Source organism: Sitodiplosis mosellana, unplaced genomic scaffold, assembly GCF_009176505.1.
Source record: "Sitodiplosis mosellana isolate CC-2019 unplaced genomic scaffold, AAFC_SMos_1.0 Smas_scaffold_6226, whole genome shotgun sequence".
NCBI lineage: Eukaryota > Metazoa > Arthropoda > Insecta > Diptera > Cecidomyiidae > Sitodiplosis > Sitodiplosis mosellana.
Window position 1 is genome coordinate 2,379,374 of NW_022601467.1, and position 23,915 is coordinate 2,403,288.

The 23,915-nt window shown below is 36.5% G+C and overlaps 1 protein-coding gene across 3 annotated transcripts in view; it reads right to left on the reverse strand.

Moving 5' to 3' along the window:
• LOC129578534 (protein amalgam) overlaps positions 1-23,915 on the reverse strand; it is a 323,991-nt gene that overhangs the window by 7,340 nt on the left and 292,736 nt on the right. For all 3 annotated transcript variants that reach the window (XM_055467267.1, XM_055467268.1, XM_055467266.1), the window contains one exon: positions 1,686-1,915. In XM_055467267.1, the coding sequence (XP_055323242.1) occupies positions 1,686-1,915 (230 nt within the window). The remainder of the gene's footprint in view (positions 1-1,685; positions 1,916-23,915) is intronic.

Genomic DNA, 23,915 nt, shown 5'->3' on the forward strand with positions numbered 1-23,915 from the left:
TCTCTCTCTCTCTCTCTCTCTCTCTCTCTCTCTCTCTCTCTCTCTCTATCACTTTCTTTCTCTACATCATTTGCCGAACCGAGTTCGCTTTGTGTATGTCCGTCTAACGAATAAATTGTGCTGGTGAACGGGAAAAAATGGCATTAAGTGAGGCAGTTTTTGTGTACAACACACCGAAACAGAGATCGACCAGAATGTTTTGCAATAAAATTCGTGAAGAAGCCATAGCCAGCGATTAAGCAATAAGTGCCGTACATAAACGTGCACCAATGTGTGTGTGTTTCGTTTATATGTGTGTACCGAGTCCATGGCGCATCGACTGTGAGCCGATAAATTGTGCAGTGAAAACCCTTGAAGCCGCTTAAATTCATATCACTTTATTATTTTTATTGCTTCCACGTACTCGGCCAGGGGAGACAGAGTCGATCTATGTTTTGCATCTAGTCATCCCTACGCGCAGCAATTCTCAAATGAGTGAGTGAGAGTAAGGGACAGAGAGAGAGAGAAAGTCAAATTGACCGTCCATCGAAACACACCAGCCCACGATTGAATTATTTATACACACTCAAATATTTGAAATACGTATTTGGACGCAATTTGCTTCGATATTCCGGTTTCTGACGGGGAAGGAAAAATCAAATTCCTTTTTTACTTTCTCTCTCTCTCTCTCTCTATCTCTTTCCTCTAGCGGCAAGTCAATAAAACATTTATGCATTCAGGTGCAGATCTCACAGCCATTGAACTTCGATGTATTGACCGACCGACCGACCAACCGTTTTGTTTTGCATTCATTTTCATTTTTAATTTTCTCAACTTCGATAAAAATTCATAAAATCACCCATATAAAATTATATAATACGTGCAACGACTGTTTCGTAATCTGCTTCGAAAAGTTTTATTCGCAAGAAGATGAAAATGTTTGTGGCTTCTTTTGCAATGTTCTGTCGCATGAATAGCAGTGGTTAAAACTCTCAGTATTTTGATTTCTGCATTTGTAAGTATTTCGAGTAGAAATTCCAAACTACGATTACACTAGCGAATGATGCAGACGAACAGCAAACTTTAACTTGGAATGAACACATATTTAAACATCAATTTCGTCTTTTTCAACAATTCAATTTTGTCCATTCTAGTCACCTGCCAAACTGCTTAACACAACCAAAGGTTGTCAATTAAAGAAGCATTCAAATGTCAATACAATGCGCATTTCGTATGACAGAAGTTCATTGGAATCATTTCGAATCGTACATTTGTATGGCTTTCACGTTGTACGGGTCCTCATTTCTACATCGACACTATATTGCTGTGGAAATAACTACTTAATCTGTATTGTAATTCCTTATGACGAAAAAAAAAAAATCCGAGATGCGAATCTCTTTCACCTCCAATGAGCATGATAAAGTGGACTGAAACGACCAATACCCTCCCGTTTGCCAATCCCATTTTCATACATGTATTTCTATCTGTAGCTATTCAAACAGATGAAAGTCTCAAAAGTCAATCAGCAGCGTTGGGCCCAATATTTTTATATCACATTTATACCGAAAGCAATAATCGTATATATGAGAAGAGAGAGAAGGGAAGCACACAAAAATCATCCGACATAGATTATGTATATGGCGGACAGCCGAAAATCGAAAGGACATTTTTTCGGCGTTGACCAAATTTAATGGCAGATATCTTACCTGTCCTTGTATTGGCTCGTTGGTGCAGACCGGAATACAGCCGTATTCGGTTTTCCGGTGAGTTGCAGAGTTTTGCGAGTCTTTCCAAGTGGATTCTCAGCGACACACGAATAATTACCAAAATCTTGTGGATGAACTTTTCGAATCATGAGTGTATGACGTGATCCTTTTTTACCCATAATATGACGTTCCGTGGTATCCAATTGCATGGTCTCCTTAAACCAAATAACCTGTAACATCAACAGAAAAAAAGAGAAGAAAATCAAAATTTAGCTTTTTGTATTATAGTAGAGTCTTATGACTAATAAATTATTTACCGAGTAACTAAAAGTAACTAAAATGAATAGCAAATCATCTTGGATATTGATATTGGAGATGAAAACTCGGTCCGTTAAACAAGGAAAAAAAACTTTTTTTCATTAGCTATCAAATACGGAAAGAAAAAAAGAAGCGAGCACAAGATTTATGTAAATTCGCTTTAATCTTGAGTACACTTTCTTCTTCTTGTTGAACCGAAGCATAAATCCACAAATTCGACTGGTTAACATAGTGAACCTTTTGACTTGCATTCATTCAAACGAGAACTGTATTGTTATATTTTATACCGACTCAATAAAAGTCCATATTTCATAATTTATATAGTATTTTTTAAGTGTAAACAGTGGAAATGAATGAAATTTCTTGAAAGTTTCAAACAAAAAGGGGATCGACGAAGCGGGAAGGACTCAACGTATATTGACAGTTGTGCCATTAATTGACTGCGTTCAGTGTTGAAACACCGAGAAGTTTGAATAAATTAAATAGTCGACGGTATTCATCTTTCGCACACAGAGAGCAAAAAGGTCAGCGCACGTTTCACAAAAGAGCTACAGCAAATTAAATCGAGATAATACAATGGCAATGTGTGTGTGTCAGACTGTGAGCCAAACCGAGAGGCAGTTGAAATACAAATGGTCTGATCCAACGGTAAACATCATTTTGGAATGAGTTTATTCATGATAATCTCGAAAACAAACCATACGATTCTACACCCTTTCGCCCAATTAGTTGCCATTTGAGTACTTCGATTGGAATCATTAGCGACTTAAGAGGTCAGTGTTTTTTCCCGTTCTTGCTGATATAAATTCAGAATCCAAAGATCAACACCGATTTTCCATGCGAGCAGATTATGGTTTTAAATCTGTAGCTGTTCATAACGCATGTGTCAGCAGCTGAACATTTTAGGTGCTCTGTATAATACGAAGATGCACCACAGCACAAACTGATGGAAAACTTTAATCTTGTTCGCCTTTTTCATTGAAGTATGGGTCTTTGAATTTCGAAGAAACCAAATAAATGAATCACAAACTGAATGGAGAGAACAGAGAATAAAAATGAACCATCAACAGAATAAATGATGTCCACTCATTTGGTTTGCTGAGCGTAAAACAGTGAAGAATACCATCGTGTATGCAGTGCGCACACAAGAGACGGAAATTTTATGCTGCTTGCATTCGAACCGAGTACAAAAACGTGGTGTTGAGATAAGATGGCGGTGAAAAGTTAGCCAACTACATAGCAGTTCGGAAGTGAAGCATGAAAAATGAAATTATGCTTGGGGAAGTATTAAATGAAATCTTTGTGCAAACAAATCAACACAAATTTTAATTCCATTTATTCTTGTTCATGTAACAAAGCGCTTTGTTTCTCACATTACCATCTCGATCGCTTCTCGCGCTTTAATTTCGTCTGCTTTCTTTTCTACTATTTTTTTTTCTCCTTCTTTGTTCTTCTTTTTGGCGGCTACCAACTCGTGACGCTCTCTCGTGCTTCCTCTCTCTCTTTCGCTTGTCAGTTGTTTTTTTCTGTTCACTACCACTATTACATTTCATTCGTTTGCGAGTCAAGTAGATTTTTCGATTTCAGCCAAATAAACAAAAATTATTCAACAGTTTTGTTCGTAATTGTACCACCGGGTATCTGAATTGATGTGGACATTCCTCATGATTTTCTATCCGCGCGAAATTAAAAAGCCTGAAATGGATTTTCGAGCGTGCCCAGCATGAGTTGAGTTTGTCTTGAAAATGCAAATATTCATGCAGCGCTTACACCAATGAACAGTTACACGAATAAACTTTCTTAATGTGAAAACTAATGTTTTTTTTCACTCTTTGCGATGAAGTTGATAGGAAGTGAGTTGAAAGTTCCGTTACTTTTGTGATATATATGATTGTGCAATGCAAAAGCAGTGTTTCCACAGCGCATTTCCGAATAAAACAACAAACTAGCAATTGTTTGTGAAAATTAATGTGCGATGTGTGTTAATGGCTCCATTTCTCCACATGATTTTCTTGCACTCGTCCCCCTCTCTCTCTTTCTCTCAATAACACATGCAACATAGAGAAAATAATGTAAAATACGATACGAACGATAATGGAAATTTATCGAAAATGGCGTTAACACATGATGCGCTTCATTTACATTAGTTCCAGTGTACGTTTCATTCAATATTTTTTTCTTTCAACAATTCAAAGGTTTTGTTCAATATTGCGGTGCAATGGAGTCTTTCGATGGAGACCACCACAACTTGCTCGATTCTATTATCGCATTTTTTTTTGACAAGTAATCACCATCGCCTCTACCATCGCACCATCATCGTTTGCTTCATTAAATACTGTGTAAGCATCTTTCATCTGGCCTCTTTTTTTTATCGGGAAAAACAAGTCTAGCGCGTTCATGAAATTTTTAATACCAACTAAAAGCAAAACATTGAATTAATTTTTCTCCCTCTTTTTCCGTTCGCTTTGGCATCGTTCTGTGCGATTTGGCTCTTTTTACCCATGGTTTCATCATCCCACTCGGTCTATCTAGGTAAACACAAAAACCGGAACGGAATTTTCTTCTTCGTCATTTGTGTGTGTACGTGTGTGTGTGTCTTCGTTTTGTCCCATTTCCATCTGCACCCTTCACTCGTAGCAAAACTTATTGGACCGTCTCATTTTCTGTGGCTATCTCATAACCGCTACATAGTTCGAAAAGAATTTTCAAACTCATCTATAGACTAAGAACCATTCCAATACTGATGATAATGCAGTATCATCGATATTATGTCATAAATGTCAGGCACACGTACGTACGTCGATGGCTGTTGGTATCGCTGGCACAAAATGCAATTTGCAGAGTATGTGCGCTACGAAAATTGCCGGTATCAAATGATGGAACTAAAGTAAAACAAGAGCCACACACCAACAAAAATGTCAAAAGTTTGTCGCAACTTCCAAGAAAAAGGGAGCAAAAGATGAATGAATCTTCGAAAGTGGAGGAAAATTGAGAGAGGTGAACATGGAACCAGGCGCCAAACGTACGAACGAACACGTAAATGAATGGAGAATGAGAAAGAGAACAAATCAACAAGAGCATTGAGATTTTTCACCGTTATCTTTTGCATATTCTTGATGGTTGATGCATATTAAATGACGCGCTATTTTCATGGCCGTTCCTTTTGCCTTTCAACACACTGCAAAACACACACACTCTGCATACATATGGTCGACTACCATATGCTTTCCCCCCATTGAATTGAAAGTTGCACAAGAAAACATTATTAAAACCACAAAATGTAATAGAGATATAAAAAAAAAAACACGTAAGTGCACGCATCGAGCAAAAGTAGAAAATCAGTTTTGCATCTTTTTTTTTCTCTTTCGACTTTTTCCTTCTCGGTCGTTTTTTTCCTTCTTATCGATAAACTTTCAATGGAAGTACACATACACACGTAGAAACCGAACATGCGAGTTCACTAAAACGTGGCTTTTCTTGTCGTCATCGTTCCCGTGTATGTATTTTTCGGGTGATTTTCACTTCTTCTCTCTGGCTTTCTACATGTTGTTTTGACTTTGTTCCATTTTTTTGTATTCCTATAAAAGTATAAAGCACCAAGTACAAAACAAAGAACCTGAAAGTTAATAATAAAAGCGAGTGAAAAAACTTTTCGTCTTTTTTCCAGCGGTGGGCGAAAGAATCAGTTGCGAGAGAAGTATAGCGGAAAAAAAAATTTGTTGAAGATAGAACGAAATTGGCCCCAGTGTATTGTTGCTCTTTTTTTTATCAAAAGTTAAACATGCTCAGTATTTTTTATGCGTTTTATAAATATTTTAATAGTTAGAGGCTCAATTTCAACTGCTCCGATGTTCTTGTGTACATTGTGTGCCACCAAGGACGGTGCTTTCGGGAGATAGCGAAAGAAATTTGCTTTGAACGAAGAAGAGCAAATCCAGATATATGTATGACTGTGTACACTGTTGACGAAGTGGGGCGCTGTAACGCGTAGGCACTTTTATTTTGGTTCCATTTGGTTCAAAGGGAACATAAAAGCATTTTTTTTTTTTGATGTAATGAAAGTAACGCAACATGGAATCTTTGACCCTTTATACATTACGTGAACTCGATATATTTGCGTGATTGCATGGCAGTTGACGTCTTTTCGAAGTGCGTATGGTGACGTCGCACAGAGACACATTAATTTATAATAATGTGCGAGAGACATGTTCGCACATCGTGATGAATAAATGAAACGAGAAAAAAACGGGACGATTAATCTCTTGATTGACGCTTAAGGTACTTTTGACACTGGTTCCCAGACAATTATGATGAAATGACGTTAATTTATAAAATTTGGCTGATAAATTATTATTCGATTCGAACGCTGATCACGGCAGCATTACCGCCAACTATACCAATTATTCTCATCATTATTATCATTTCAATGGATTCACGTCAAAACGTGCACAGGAGTGTTTGCTCTATCACAGTCATTGCATTGAATAATTTCACATTGAACAATGTGAATCATTGCCACTGATTATAAATGCAAATAAATTTCAATCCAAATCTTTCGACAAACTATAATCGAATCGACCAGACTAGTGCGTAGCTGTGTAACATGCGTGACTGACTGACTGACTAGCAAGCTGGAATTCGAGCGCAATGAATTATGAGACGCTTGCTTATCTGTTTAACTAATTTATTAAAAACATTTATCGGACGAGCTCGCGCGAGGTTTGTTGATGTTATTTTTAGTGTACGGCGTTCCTTTGTCTTGACAGCTACAAATGCTTGAATTGAAATGAGCGAAATAAATTATTCGCCATGTAGATTTGTAGATTGCTCTACGAAATATGAATAGTCTGCGTTCGCGTTAAAAACCCTTTTATTGCCAACGTCATTGTATGATCCTGGCAATGCCATCGAGTTAAAATGATGCGATTTCCATTACAAACCGAAACAAAATGTATACATATTTATGGGCATATATCAAGAGATTAAAGTTATTCCAAAGTCCCAAATAAAAACTAAACATGACACGAACATATACATTCATACAAGCAGCATCACCGCCACCGGGAGCTATGCTCTCAAAACTGATTGAAAATGGATCTGAATGCGAGAGAAAGAGCGAGAATGAGAACCGAGAGTGTGTGTGTGTGTGTGAATTTATTATTAGTTGATCCGAAAGTGAAATCTGAATAATTTAATAATGGATAGATGGCGATGAATCTACCGCTGGTATTATTTGTTGTTTATCTTAAGTCGAACTGTACAATCTTCAGACTCGATTGGAATAATATCGAATTTGTCGGAGGAGCGCGCCATTGCGCAAAATTAATTTTGATTTTCGGTTGCTTTTGAAAACTGTTCACAATCAGTTTTAGATTGAAATCCGTATGCTAATGCTGGTGCGCGCATCATACAATTATGAGGGATGTGCGGTGACTGTTGGGTAAATTTCATGCATATGCAACATTTTCCTTAAACTCATAAATTTATAATTGGTAGCAGGGTTCAGTAGATGTATCGCTGATTTGGTTAACCACAACAAATACATGTACACATCCTAGATAATCCGAATTTAAATTTGAATTCATCGACATCTTTATTAGGATTTAACGAAAACTTTTACCAAAGACTTGACTTCAATAGTTCGTTCTCCGAATCCAAAACGATGTTATTATTAATTAAAATGGTCTTCGATTTTGTGCATCGAACATAATGACACTTAAACGAGAAAGAAAAACGAAACAATTCGGATTTGTATATTTCCACGCTTTATTTTCTTTTTCTACATCCGTTTACTCATTTAAAATGGGCGGCAAGCGTATTATAAATCGAGTAACATTCGTGATTAAAATTTATGTGAAAAAAAAACGAACCAAGATAAGTAGCTGTATATATTTATACTATAGTCAAATAAAGCATCAGCTGGCATCTATCTTACAATGCAAATGGGTTTTTGATCGCAAGGTAAGAGATGTGCGCTACAATTTATATGGAGCGAAGAAAAAAAAATAATATAAGCGAACGGAATGGCGAAAGCAACGAGAAAACTTTTCTTTTTCCCAGTAAGTACTTTTTTTTCGTTTCCTCTTTCTTCCGCCTGCCTTTTTTTTCTTCATTGGAGCGCAAAAGTTTTGCGCCGATAGAAAATTTATATTAACACAACTTTGTATTGAATACGGATGTAATGATCAAAGATTGCCTCATCATCATTCACGTAAAACATTACCGTACCGCATTAATGATCTACCGGAAACTGTTTAATGCCACAATATTGAGATATTGATATGGCAAAATAAGATGCCTTAACGAATGTTGGAAACGGCTAAAGAGTGCCTCATTTGGGTTCAAGTAATGGAGACAATCAAAGTCAATTCACACGCACATACACAAACTGTGTTCAGTGTTTATATCCCATTGCTTTGTTCGATTCAAATTCACCAACAAAGACGTTCTCGTCGACAAAAAAGAAGAAGACGAAAACAAGAGAGAAAAAATAAATAAATCGATAAATAAGAAATGCTTGATTTAGAATTGTTCAAGTGCCAGTGGTCTATCAGCTACAGTAGTGCTATGCGGAGACGTTCTTTTACCGGGGCCTGCAATCGCAGTCTCACTTTCAATTTCGTTTCTTCTTCATTTCATCTCATCACTTTACCAGTTCTTCTCCGAGTTTTTCGTATTCCTCGACTTTTTTCTGCTCCCTCTCATTCGATGTTCTGCTCCTGGAGCACTGTACGAAATTGAAAAACTGATATTCGTTTTTGTAATATACGAAAAAAATACATAAGGTCAAACAAACGTATTTGTCGTTAGTTTCTTTGCAGTGGCACCCAATTTCTTGCACGTTAACTGAACTATTTTTATTCGACATTCGCTTTTGCTTTTTTTTCATTCTTCTTCTGTTTAATAGGCATTCTTGTTGTTGTTATTGGCGCTCTCATTGAAACCGTTCTTGCACTCTTTTTTTTTCTTCCCTCTTCTTCACATTATTTTCTCCCGATGTTTTTCTGTTTATTCCATCCCTTTCTTCATTTGTATTTCTGCATTGGACTGTACACAAATGAGTTAGGTAGAACAGAAAAACAGCTTGGGATATATAATTTAAGATTGCATCAATTGAAATGTTCAAACCAATTATGGAACAGAATTGAATTTGTGTGTGTGTGTGTGTGTGCTGGTTTTTTTCTACTTCTTCTCTTGAGTTGCTTTTGTCAGAAGAGATAAGAAAAAAGAAATAATTTCCTCGTATTTATTCGTTCTTCGTTGAGTTCCGTTTTTGCTTTCTGATGAAAATGAAAAAAAGAAAGAAGAAGAATCTGTTCCATTGGAAAATCGGGCGCATTTTATTCACAGTCTATCATCGTCTTTTCGGTGAAATGAAATACAGTCTTTTTTTTCTTTATTACATTCTAACGGAGAGTGGGTCTCACATATTGGAGGATCAACAGATCCACTTTTTTTCTCTCGAAAAGTTCATTCGAACTGTGAATAATATCAGAGGAACAGAGTGTGGAATCCATCAAATACAAAAACTACAATATCTTTTGTCAAATTAACTTTTCACATATGCATATTGACTGTGCTTTTGTCCTGTCAACATATCACATCACCGATACTCATCACCAACATTCTTTCACTTTCAATTTCTCCTACGCAAATTCCATCCATTGATAGATCTTCATTTTAATTATAGTGGAATAGCATGCAGCCGATAAACATTTCTCTTCCAAGTTCACCCCACTTTCATTTTACATGTAACTATTCACTGTTAAACTTTTCGGTATCAAATGTTTCACAAAGGCGATATAACTTTGTGGAATTGAGACGACTGCCATAATGATTGCAAGAAGGAATGATAAAATTTTTTCGAGACATGTTGCAAAGAAGAAAAAAAAAGGATCCATTCGAATAAGGAAAGTATGTGACCAGTCGAAAAAAGAGGAAATACAAAAATTCAAAAATTGCAATCGTTTCGTTCTGTGTACAAGCTACAGTATGGGGTACTTTAAACTTCAATTTCATTTCCTTCTTCAACCGCACATTTCGGAATATTTGAAAACAGTTTTATTTACTGTGCACTTGAGAATGTATTCAAAAGTTCAAAATTAAAAATAATACCAATAATGGTATTGCCAGCCAACACAATCTGCATACAAACTGCAAAAAAGTTACAAAAATCAAACAAATGTTCCGAGTGGAAGAGCGAATAAAAAACGATACAATCGCAAATGATGAAATTTTTATCCAATATTTCATTTTCATTCCCTTTGTTAGACATAAAATTATTTATGCATAAATTCAGATCATCTTATCAAAAGGGGCACGAAAGCAACGGAAAAAATTTGTTCATAAAAATACCTATGAATATTAAAGTTTTTTTCTCTTCTCTCTCTCTCTCTCTCTCTCTCTCTCTCTCGTTGTTTACATTAGCCGAGAGAGGATCGCAAAATGAACAAAAACCATTGTGAATTCACAATGCAGAAATACAATAAACCATGAACTCGTAACATTTCACCATAAAACATTCCTAATAAACGTGTACGCATCAGAGAAGATAAGTGCTTGAATGTTCAACTATTTCATATTCAATTGGTAAACAGCGGCAACAACAGCAACACAAGCAACAAAATCATGACCATTTGCGTCAGTGATGTATCAACATCGAACGGATTTGGATATAAAAGACATTGATCGAAATGTTCTGTTGTCAGTCGATAAAGGAAAATCTCATTATGTGATCTTTTACTTGTGATGATACATGCAACAAAAGCGGTTACAAAAATTACGGTTGGATTGCAAACCAAAATGTTCTTATAAATGAAATACGTATATCTCCCATTTGGATCAACAGAACAGAGACGCTATGCAAACGTAAGTTCATTCTTTTCGTTAATTTTTTTTATGTTTCTTGTTCTCACTCGGTATGCATAAGTTTCGTGCATTTTCTTTTATCGAATGAAGCCACTGAACAGCCAACATAATGAACAAACCAACTCAATGTTGGGACAAAATGAGTAGGAAAAAAAACGGAAATAATTTATTTTCCCTTGTTATTGCTTCATATCGGTGTGGAGGAGAGCAGGAGACTAATGTTTACATATCTTGTACAAAAATGGAAGCATACGGCATTCAAACGAATGAGCTGAGAAAAGAAAAGCGAATATCTTACTTGTATTAAAGCTAAGAAACCAACAACAAGCGAACGCTCTATGATTTCTCTGCACATAAAATCAACAAAAATTGTAATAGTACTATGGCAGAGTGTAAATTTACTGCTGAGCACATGGCACACTCGAAATGGTCCCTAGTGCAACAATGCTTTACACAAGCAATCAGGCAATTATTCCAATGTATTGATACTTAATTTGAAACTGAAATTGTAAACGATAATGTCAAACATGGTCAAGCAACAGTTTTAACAATGTCGCACACGTAACATTATGTTTCCAAGCATCATGAACTCCGATTTGGAAACCACAAAAATGCATTTCATACGGGTAACGAAAGCGTTATTATGACTTGACTCGCCTGATTTTGTTGTTCTGTGCACGCGTATACATATAATTTTAATAAATATACGATTCGATCGTGAATCGTAGTGCATTGGTTGCAGTAAAAGTTTGTCTGTAATGCATTTTAAACACATAGTCCAAATATTTTATTCAAACTAATCTATTGCAAACTTTTAACTTGTGCCAAAAATATTTCCACCCCAAAAAAGAGCACCAACTATTTTGGTGTATGGTTTATGGTGTGGTTGTGCCAAGGCTTTCTTCGGTTAGTAATCCTAAAGATTGCAGTAATAATTCTATTTTCAGATCAACGGAACTGCTTTGAAAGTGTTTAAAAAGTTCGAAATGTTGGATTTAAAAATAGAGATTTAATTATATAGCTTCAGAGAGTTATTCTGTTGTAATCGTTTCGTTTTACGTTTTAGATGATGAATTGATTTTTAAATACACTTTACAGAGGGGGGATTCTCACTAGTGACACTCCCAGCAACCGGCTGAATAATTTGAAGATTATTTTCCCCTGCAAAAATTCCATAGCAATCTTATCATTGTTGTATCATTCTTGCTCGAAACGCCGGTTCAAATTGTTTGGAAACAAAGTAATGCGATGCATTTAATGAATTTGCGTTGGCAAGACGCAATATCGTCCCACATTCAACACACAAAAATTTAATATCAAATGCAATTCAAGAGCTGGAGGGAGAATTTGGTGCGAATATAAGCAATACTTTACAGTATTAAAGCTGTACAAATACATCACCACGTTTGTTGACGCTCCATCTGACCAGTAAGTGGAATCCTACGCACTGTTTCCACGTCTACACTCCAGTTTTTGCACTTCGACCCTATTGTTCAGAGCCATTACCTCTCCTCCAAACCCACCACATCCCTCCGTCTCTTTAGCTTACTTTTCCATTATTCATTGTTCTCTCGTATATATGAATGCATTCATTAAATAAACGCTCAAAAATGTGTTTATGACAGATAAAACATATTCACAGCGCTACAACAGTTCCGTGCGAAATGGCTGAACATTGGATTGTATACACGTCATATTTTCATTTTCTTTTCCTTTCACTGTAGTATTTATTGTTTTGAATTAGTTTTAGCTGCGAATGGAATTTTCGTAGGAGGGACCACTGTCACAACTGCAGCAGCAGCGGAAGTCGCGATGGCAGCAATAGCAAACCGGGAAAAAAGGGCTCAATTTCAAATGGTTTGTGCAGATAAGTAAAATATTTATTCACAATGAAAAAAAAAATCTATTGTTAAGTGTGCTCGTGTTCAATGAATGAGCGAGAGTCCCATAAAAACGTATAATAACAATTATTTTCGATTCATTTTGCAGCGTTTTGAAATTGCGATAAACGCATATGTTTATGGGCGACCACTGTCAAAAGTATATATATTGAATGGGAAATGTACACACGCCAATGGGAAAAAATAAGACACAATAACATTCAATTTAAGTTTGTTGATGGTAATTTAAAATTTAATGTAAACCAATTGCGATTCATTCAAAAGTATTTTTTGAAAGAAAAAAACAATTTTGCAGTTAATTTGATGTGCTTTCATCATTTATGGCCAGATACTAAAAATAAAATCTTCATTATTGTGTGTGTGTGTGTGTGTGTGTGTGCTTATTTTTTTGTGGCCGGGATTTTTTGAAATGACAAATATTTAACACATTGTTCTTCCATTCAATTCACTTTGAGTGGCTCGGTAATAGACAGAACCATTTCGGACGAAAAATCCTTAAGCAAGCAACATGCCAAACAGGAATAGAATTGGAACAGACACACATAACGCAAACAAAAAAATCACGTAAAGAATGTGAGAATGTGTGAGCACAAAGAGTCCAGTATGAGGGGAAAATGAATGAAATCGGACATGAAAAAGTGTATACTGGTCTGGGATGATAAATTTATGATAGTTAATGAAAATGTGCTTGGGCCCACAATTTCGTATTTTTCGTTTGTTCACGCACAGGCGGTGTCTGATTTACAATTAACCGCAACAGTGCACACCTTTTTTTCTCCTGAGAAAACGTGTGCGACGCGCTATTTCCGTGCCTTGCTACACTCGTTACATTCGAGGCCGTTCACACAATTTTGCATTGTTGTTGTTGTTATTCATATTGTTCGCTCTACGCTCTATTCAGCCAATTACCTTAATTTGCTTTACGTGTCCAACTTATTTATAATATCAATTATGTAAAAGTACTCTTTCGTTTTATTCTCACTTCGTTCGGGATTCATGGGCTTGTACGAAAATATTTTGCAGACCTTCTTCAAGGGATCCTCGCACACAAAAATACAGACGTGTGATCAAGATTAACTGCGATATTTTACATTGTCTTTGTTTTGCCATCGCAAACATTTGCCTTTTTGTTTGTTCGATGTGCATACAACTTTCATCCAAATGAAATGGTAAAATAGACACATTTTTACTGTCGGTGCGCGCACGTTGTTGCTTCTTCTGCATTTTAGCACTACCAAATATATAATTTGGCGAGATCTGCATTCCGTTGTGGCAATTAATGTTGACTACTTCTTTTATTCGGACATTGTTTCACCATTAAGATTACCGGTACGCAAAAATTCCATGGTATTACGAATTTAGATGTGCGCCACCATTTGATTCGGTCACCATATGAATAAAAATTAGGCGAACGAGAAAAAAAAACCTTGAAAACGGCATTTGCTCGAAATATTGCGGGTCATTCTATTACTTGGCATTTGTCGTCGGTGGTGGTGAAGGTGTTGATGATGGTGGCGGCAACGGCATTGGTAAGGGCAGTTTGAAATATGGTCAGCAACTATTTTAAGTTTGGTGACTCTTTGTCCGACATTTGTCGTATTTCATTGATTTATAAATGCCTAATGAATGCGGAGCTTCTCAGGTATTTTCCATGAATGCTCTCCAGAGTACACACCACACATACACACGACTTTTATTACAAATTTTACATATATGGTATACCTGATCTATCAACTAAATGTTTGCAACGTGTGACAACTGTAATAATTTTCTGATATTTTCCTTCCATCACTTACACATTATCTCACTCTCTCTCTCCCTCCCCCACTCTCTCTCGTTCGTGCTTTTTTGTCATCCAGTTCGTACAAGCACACCCTGAATATTGTGTGTCGCACAAACTTATATGTATAATAATATTAATATTATTCAAATATTTTACTATAATAACATTACGGTAATGATATGTATGTGTATGCCGCGTGTGTGTGTGTGTTTGTATTGAATCGAAAAAAAGGAAGAAAGGGGTTTGCTTCGATGCAATAGCACAATGTTGACGATTTCGCAAAATTATGCCATAGACTCTTGTGAATATTGGTAAACAATTCAGCAAACATGTCAACATCGTACAATGAATTAATACATACACACACACACACAACGTATAGAATGCAGGCGCGCACAACATTGTTCACGTATGGCTGCTCTGATTGCCATTTTATTGTTCTTATTATGGTTTAATGAGGCCTGTCTACCGCACACATTTCACTCGCTCACTACTAGTTGTGTTCAATACAATACAACAGCAATGGAAATCTCCTCGTTGTGGTGACTGTTGGGCACATGTTGGTGCTGTGTGTGGTGTTTGCGCCACGCTCACGGACCACAGTCAAGCACAACACCGTAAGCTTTTCAATTAAATGTGTTTTCTTTTTATTATTATCGCCATCGTGGACTCCTTTTTTGTACCAGCTCTTTTTTCACTGTTTTTTCGTTGCGGTTTGCACAAAGTTTATACAGTGGCAACATATAATGCTCATAATATCTCCTAAGAATTTGGTAAACAATTAAAAAACTCATCTAGCTATGAAATGCAGAATTTGAATGTGTGCCGTCGTACGCTTCTGGTTCTCGTACTATTGGTATTGTGCGCTTCCTTGCAGTAATGTTTCGAATTTTTTTTTCTGTTCTTGTTGTTGTTCAAATCGTCTCGACGAATGGTCGCTGGTAGACTTTGCCTGACAATATTTATGGGCATTGCAAATAGTCGGGTGAGGACTGAAGCAATAAACGAAAATAAACAATGAAAACGGAAAACGTGTTAACTGATTTCCACTTCGAGCTGAAACTTTCTTCGTCTCTTTAAATTCCTTTTTAGTCCTTTTATTGACTTAAGTCACACTGGTTTTCACGCTCCTTCTCTCTCTCTCTCTCTCTCTCTCTCTCTCTCTCTCTCTCTCTCTCTCTCTCTCTCTCTCTCTCTCTCTCTCTCTCTTTGGGCAAAAACTTATTTGCCGCTTTCGTGCTATCGGCAAATTCCAATCCAACAAGAGAAAATTGAAGCCAAACAAAGCAAACAATGTGCTGTGAACGTGCATTCGTCTGCTTAATTGTTTTCAGTGTTCACTTATCGACGTTTGGCATTAAAATTGCAAATTTTACGATTTCCACGCAAAAAAGTAATTAAAACGGGAGAAACTCACAAACGGTCACAACAAACGTTAACTATTTCAATTAAATCCGATTTCTCTCTTTCCTCCATTCGCTCTCTGCCTTTCGCTCGCTCGCTCGCCGTGTTCACACGCAAAACACACTATCTATACGGGGGAGAATTTCATTTGCAGCGCCGTGTCGGCCTGGCTAACGGCAATGCCATGTTCCAGCGTCAAATTGAATCATTCGACTTTTCTGCTCAATGAATATAATTAGTTTATTTTCATTTACAATCTCCACTTTGCCAACATGCACCACATTCTATACACCGTTTTACAATATATTTTCTCTCCTTCGTGTGTATATGTTTGCGTTGTGCTCTCGCTTGCAGCAAAAGAATCTAGCGACCGCACATAAAAATATGAATATATTCCCAAGAAAGACACACAAAAAATGGCCCATTCGCACATAAATGTGTTGGTTGGTTGTACTTGCTTTCACATATTTTGCTGTGTGTACTTTTTAAGCTGAAAAAAAAATTTATGCAACATTCATGCTCATGTGGCCCTTTTTCGCTTGCCGCAATTTTCGCTCGCTCTCTAGAAATCGAGACGCAATCATCGTCTCGTACAAACGAGAATGCATGCTATAAATTCCATTACGTTATTTATTCGTAATGTCGTTTCACACAAACATTATAAAATTGGAGAATTTTTTTCATAAAATTCACATGACGTGAAATTGCTTTCGAAATAAAAAACGAAGGAGAAGAGAAAGAAGAAGAAAAAGAAGAAGAAGAAGAAAGTCGGGCTATTGTGTGATATCAGAACAAAGTAGAAAATCCTTTTTCGTCGCCTTTCCCAACTCCATTCCTTCTTCGGTTACGCAAAATGTATGTACAATAAACGAAAAAGTATCATGGTTCAAACGAGAAAATGCATTTTCCATTTTTAATCAAAGTCTACAATTGATTTGATTCTGTAAACACAGCGATGTCACTTGTGTGACGGATGCGATGGGGTGCGGTACAAGTGAGGCAGAAAAACTCAAGCTTTTCGGATTAAACTAATTCGAGCACAATTCGCAATTTTCAACTATGCCACAATGAGAAGAATGAATGAGACGAAGAAGAACAGAAAGAGAGAAGAAAAAAAAACAAAGTTCGTTGTGTACGCGTATATTGCTCAATGCTCTGCGTTTCCAACTTCATTCACATTACTATCACATACCACATGCTTAAAAGGCGTCCAACTCGGGGAAATATAATGCAAACATTATAAATAAGTAAAAATTGTGTGTATAATAAAAATTTATTAGGAAACTTTACAAAAGATTCTTGCCCCGAAAATTCTATGGACGGAACATACAAAATTAAATAGCGAAAACTCAATGCAAAATTTTGCCATAGTTAAAGAGCCTTAGCGAATCATCATCAATGGAATCGTGTATACACTCATCTTATGCGAACATATAAAAGCAAAAACGGACACATACACACACATACAAGTATATGAACGGCATTCGCCATATGCACATTAGCAAGGCGAACAGCACAGTTAGTAGTGTGTACACGGCAAAAAGCGGGCAATCAATTGAAGAAGAGGCAAAGAAAAAGACTGGAATAAAATCAGCAAAACATAAAAATACATTCCGCATGAAGCGAATAGACATATATATATATATATGTATACACATATAAAATCAAGTACACATACTCGCTGAGTATCAGAGTGATTGCACACATACACCAACTAAAAAGTCATTACATCGTCTGCATTTTAAGTTTATTTTTAACTTATTATGAACCATTATCATAAATTTCAATCAAATTCAATTTTTGTAATAAAATTCTAGGTGCACGCCATACGCTCTTGGTTCCTCATTGCATTCAATTCAGCACATAAAATATAGATTAAGCAAGTTGCTGAAGAACAGAATAGAGCGAAAGAGTGAAAGAGTAGCAGAGAGAAGGAGCGTGGGAGAACTCATCGAAAATGTTGATTCTTTGGTTCTTTGATGGAGAGTAAGTGTGTATGTGTGTGTGTGTGTGTGTGTGTTCCTTTGGTCGCCATTCATAGCACACCACACCATCAAATTTATGTCCCGTGCTTCTTTGTTCAATTTTCACTCGCCCTGAGCTACAAACCACGGCTCAGCATCTTGATTTTCATACAAGCAGCGTCTTTCTCTTTCTCTTTATTTTGCCGAAAATTCCGTCGTTATCGCTTTTCAATCAAGAAAATTAATTTTCAACCATCACACATTATTTTATTGATAGAGGTAGAAGGATTTTTGCGCTTTTACCGCCAGCCAAACTAAAATATTAATTGAATGAATTAACGTGTATATGTCTGTGCTGGTAGCAAGAGAGAGAGAAACAAAAAATTAGTAAGCTTTGCACGTGGAAAACGAGCGAAACGCGTCCAAAATCAATAATTGAAGCTGAGTGCCGCACTTTCATGCAGCCATTAAAGATCACGACCACTAAGCTAAATAAGTCGACGGCGCGAATGAAATAAACGGCTCGAGTGAAATGTGCACATGTAAGGTGAAATGGTGTCAATAAAGTCAAATGAAAATATTGATTAATTTTGGCTGTGTGTGGCTACACATCTGACGTAAAAGCGTTTTGGTCAATTGATTAAGCGGTTGAAAGGGTATTTTGCTAGTCAACATACTAATTACGCATCCCATATATTTCCAAATGATTTCATGTTTTTTCTGTCTCTCTTACTTTTCGCTTCACTGTTTCCCTTTGCTTGCCATTGAGCATATGTCATTGAAGAAGATGTAACATTGACTTTGCTTCAGATGTCGCTACGCACAAGCACTCATTTCGGAACGAAAAGACAGAGAAAATCGTGTAACAAGTCAAACAAGTTTCGAGTGTAGCGACACCTCAATCGAATTGGGTGCAACTTTGAATCATTTCGTTTCGTCAATTAGCGGCGACATTGGGCTTCGACCACGGAAACTATCCACCAAACTATTTTTGGATAGTAACTGGTGATTGTATTTGAAAAAAGAGCCTCATTTTGGGACTGCCTACAATTATTTCCAATAAATTTGAGGAAAACAGTTAATTACTTTTTCGATGGAAGTATTCGTTGTCATGAAATGTGTGTGTGTGTGTGTATATATGTTGTGAGATACTGACGACGACATCATCATGCACGTTTGCGTTCATGTTCTATCTTGTCATTGTTTTTGTTGTTCTTTTTTCATTCATTTTGCTATTTGGGATGGTCATCGGATAAGAATGAAGTTGTTGTATAACATGCACAAACCACTTGCCAGAGCAGTTCATTGGTGTTTGCATTGAATCACGCATCTATCTTCGGTCGCCAGCTAAATGAACTGAATTGCTGAGTGGCAAACGTTCGTTACCATGTAAGTGCGTAATGTTTTTCGGTCGAAAATGGCTAAATGTTTCTCTCTTTTTTCGTTGGTGGTCATTCCGGTTTTTATTGCTTCGATTCGCTGTCAAGAAATGTTTTTTTTCTCATCGTGCACATTTTGTGCGTTCAAAGGGCGAACAGGAGAACAATCAGTGAAATACGACTGCAACCATCTCTGTTCAAGTTGGACGCAAAACGCGATACACACAGTGTGTGTGTGTGTGTGTGTGTGTGTGTGTGTGTGTCAGCCTTTCTGATCATGAAAATAGTAAACAATACAGCGGCACCTGGGGACTAAGTGCAACGTGTCATACTTTCAACGTTTGAATTACACAGACGCACTTACAAAGACGCATACTTGTTACAGCAAACTATGTGCATGATTCTCTATTTCTCCAACCAGGCGCCAGGTGACGCTTTATTTTTCTTGTTTGAAGTTTCCTATCTATTTATACAACCGATCAGAGAGGCTGGTCTGTGGGGTTTAGGCTGTATACGTTTGTATCTCCAGTTCAAGCACTTCACTCTGATTTCGTTCTTTTTCCTTTGGTTTTCTTGGGTTCGCGAACGGCGTGTTCACTTTATGCATTCTAAGTATTTATTTATGTTTCAGTTGGTACGGCTCAACTCGCTGAGTGAACAACAAACTGGACAATTCTCAACACATGAGGTTATTATACCGTTTTTCATGTTTAATTTAGATGATGCGATTTGGAACATTTCCTTTTCAATAAAGAAACATTTATAGCGACTGTGCCGTCGCACATTTCCGCAAATACAATTCTCGACAGTTCGATTTATCGAGAACGACAATCTATCTGCTTACGTTGCCGTTTATTCGAGATGTTCTATGGGCTCAACTGGCGAGCTTTGCGTGTAAAGCAAACCGAATATGTGAGTGATTAGGATGGAATACTTTTCAGTGTGATATTATGGAAAAAGCAGAGTCGTAGAAAGCCTACCAAAGCACTCTTTTCAAATTATGTACCGCATTAAAGCCGTCCACATTGGATCCGTTGCGCGGTAAACAACACACACACACACACACACAAAACATTTACTTACACATCCAAAAGAAAATGTAACAAATAAATAACATGAATGCATGCACACTATTTTAAATTCGATTAAGAGGATATCTGTCAAACAAAAGTTCTGCTTTTCCTCTTTGTGCCACACTTTCTTCCTGCTATCCATACCATTCACTCACCACACTCTCTCGCACTCTACATGTGTCCAAAGTTGGCGCTCCGTAAAAGTGTGTGAATGGCATATGTAAAGAAAACATCAAGTATGTATCAAAGAAAAACAAATCTAACATTTTCACTTATTATGTACCATATGTGACAAAAAATAGACGATGTGAGGGAATTTTCTGAAGAGGCTAGGCTCCTTCTTCTTTTTTACGTATTTTTGTGTCTTTTCTTTCTTTGTGCTCTTGTGAGAAGTCGCCTTGTTTGTATTTGTTCCATTTGCCAGCACACATTTTGAAATGAAAACCGAGAGGGAAATCAATGTCAATGTTTTTCATACTTTGTCATCATCCATTGTTATGTATTCTTGGCATGGCTCGCGAACAAAATTCAATCAATTTCGAGGAGTAAATCTGTATGAAACGATGTCTAAATTGGGGCAGAGCATCAGTTGTTCAATTTAATCAATCTTTACAATTAAATATACGTGGTTTTACTGACAAGATGCTGTTGAATTCAGATCGCAGCTCATTTAGTTGACATATTTGAAAATACAAAACATATGGTATGAAGAATATTTTTTTGACTTGTAAAATTAAGAAATGGCTTCACCTTTTTTTGATTACTTCGCAAAATGATAATTTTTTCTTTCAATTTTCTTCCTTCGAAAGTTACCTAAACTTGAGAACAAATTTTAATCCAACTTGAACGAGACTCGTTCAATCAGTGAACCGCTGCAACTAGTTTAGAATCAAAATGATTCGCTTCGCTTAGAATTTAACTGTAAAACAAATGAATTCAATGCAGGATAAACTTGAATTTGATACACGATGCGTACTACACGTTCGACTAAATAGAATCAGTAACGCTTGAACAATTTTACATGGATCGAAATTATTGCAATTTTTCGATCGTTTGTTTTCGATTCCAATAAAAATTAATTCCAATAAGCTCTAATTGATATCTAGAAAGCTAATTATTGACTTCACATTTATTTATTCGGCAGGTAATTCGACCACAGGTGGCCAAATGTAACTGAATCAGTCGGGGACATCAAAATAGAAAAGAGTGTACAATACTAAAAATACATTTGTCCATTTTAATTTTAATTTAACTTTCCCCTTTCGCCCCAACTGCAAACCAATATCATATAAAAAGTCTGTGTCACAACTGAATGCTGCAATTAAAGGTGTTAAAAAAATAATTCCATTGAAAGGTATACAAACAAAATAAATCAAAGAATTTTCCTATTTATCCATTCAACAACACTGAACAAAGAGAACAACAACAACAACAAAAACTGAAATAAATAATGAGCTTAATTTGACGCTGTGGTTTTTATCATTGATCGTGCTGTGCCAACGGCAGTCGTTCGTATTTCACTGCGGTTTTCCGTCCAAACTGAATAATTACTGTTTTATGTACATATAAACCAAAGAGTTGAATGCATTTTTGTTTCAATTGTACGTTTTCATTTGATTTAGTTGAATGAAAGAAATGTGTGGATTATGCGTGCATGATAAATGAATTTTTCCATTGAGTTTTTGACTGAGGTTTTTATTCAAACCAATCTGTCAATTAAATGAACCGAAAGCGCATTGATTCTATCTATATACACATAGATACATAGTAAAACATTGCATAGAAATACATACATAAACAATGGCATTATAATTTTATAGTCTGCCGTGAACGCGAGACGATAGTCTACGTAATTCGAGAAAAAAATTTCATTGAATTTTTCATGTCACAACAATTCCCATCTGGATCTAAAATCAGGTGTAAAGTTTGAAGAAAAAAAAAAGCGAAATGTCTGCCTGGCCCAGAGGTTGTGTATAGTTTAATACACAATTTTTTTTTCTCAAACGAATACAAGAGGAAAAAAAAGGTAAATGGAAAATTCTCGCTATTTCAGAACTTTGCTTTGCTGGTACGACGATCAACTGCTGCATCACTGACCGCCAACACAAGATATCCAGTTGAATGGCTGTACTCGGTGTACGACACAGAAATGCCATGGACATAAAAATAACCGTTGCTGTGTAAACACCAAACGATGGCGTCGACGAGAGAATGCAATCACTTGGTGGCATAAGATTAAGAGATAAAATCTTAGGTGAAAATGAACAAAAAAGCCGAATTGACATCTTCTATGTGGTTTCTTAGCGTGGACAAATTACTTCATTTGTGGTAGCAGCGACGTTAATGTGACTGGCCAAGAAATGCATCGACGTCGGTTTTAATGAATTTCGAATTGAAAACAGAAAGGTAGGTAGACGCACTTGCGAAGCAAACAGTCGAATGAATCGAAGTTTAGTGCTAAGTCCGACGATCAACCGACACCATATTTACACATAAAAATATAATTCAATTTTGTATTAATATATTTTCATCGATCAATTCGGTTGGAGCAATGGGGCTCGTGTTTCAACCCCCTAATGATACTTAGATGGGTATCTGTGCACTCGGTAAATATTTGTAACTGAAGGGATTTATTGTAGTCAGTTCGTTTGGATAGAGAAATTGCCTCATATACTCTTCTCTTCTGTTTTTTTCTTCTTTTGCACTTTTTTTTCACTCTATTTATCCGCTCGTTCTGTGAGTGCTTCAATTGCAATTGTGTAGTTTATACAAGAAACCAAATCGACGGATTTATATGTGCCTATGCATAGTTGTCCCTCTTCGTGTATTTTTTTTCTGTTTCGATAACGTGCCATGCCGTGCTGTGCGCTGAACTGTACAGTATATTTCATGCCATTCCACTGTGGAGTGACAAGCTTGCATCGCTCTGAATATTCCCAATTGGATTTTGTTGTAGGTCGAAAGGTCAAATATAATAAATGTTTGAACAAAATTCTAGCCAACCGAGTCCATCTTGACGATTTATTCCATGTGTTTGGGGTGCACAGTGCACACACACACACACACACACACACACTCTCTGTCTAAATCGGATGTATGCATATTGCGATACACGAAATCCTGTTTCGATACAATGTCCAAAGTTTGACCGAGAATCTACCCAAACATACGACACAGCACATTAAATGTATGTTTTGAAACAGAAACAAAAAAAAACAGACAGAGAAAGATGTGTCGTTCTTCTTCTGAAAGATAGAGAAAATATTCTTTCCTTTTCGATTTACACATGGAATAAACGAGATTATATATTCATTTTCTCTGTATGTCTTTGGTTTTATTTCCCTTTGCTCTCAATCTCCTTTTTTCCCTAATAATTCGGTTTTGATTCGAGATCACCACAGTTCTATTTGAATTGTTAAGGCACCAATAACATGCACTTGTCCATCAGTTCGTTTTGGTCGTTATTTAAAGTGGATATACTCTCTTTCTCATATGGGACACGAATAGTCTTTTGTTTCCACCCGTGATGAAGTTATGTTA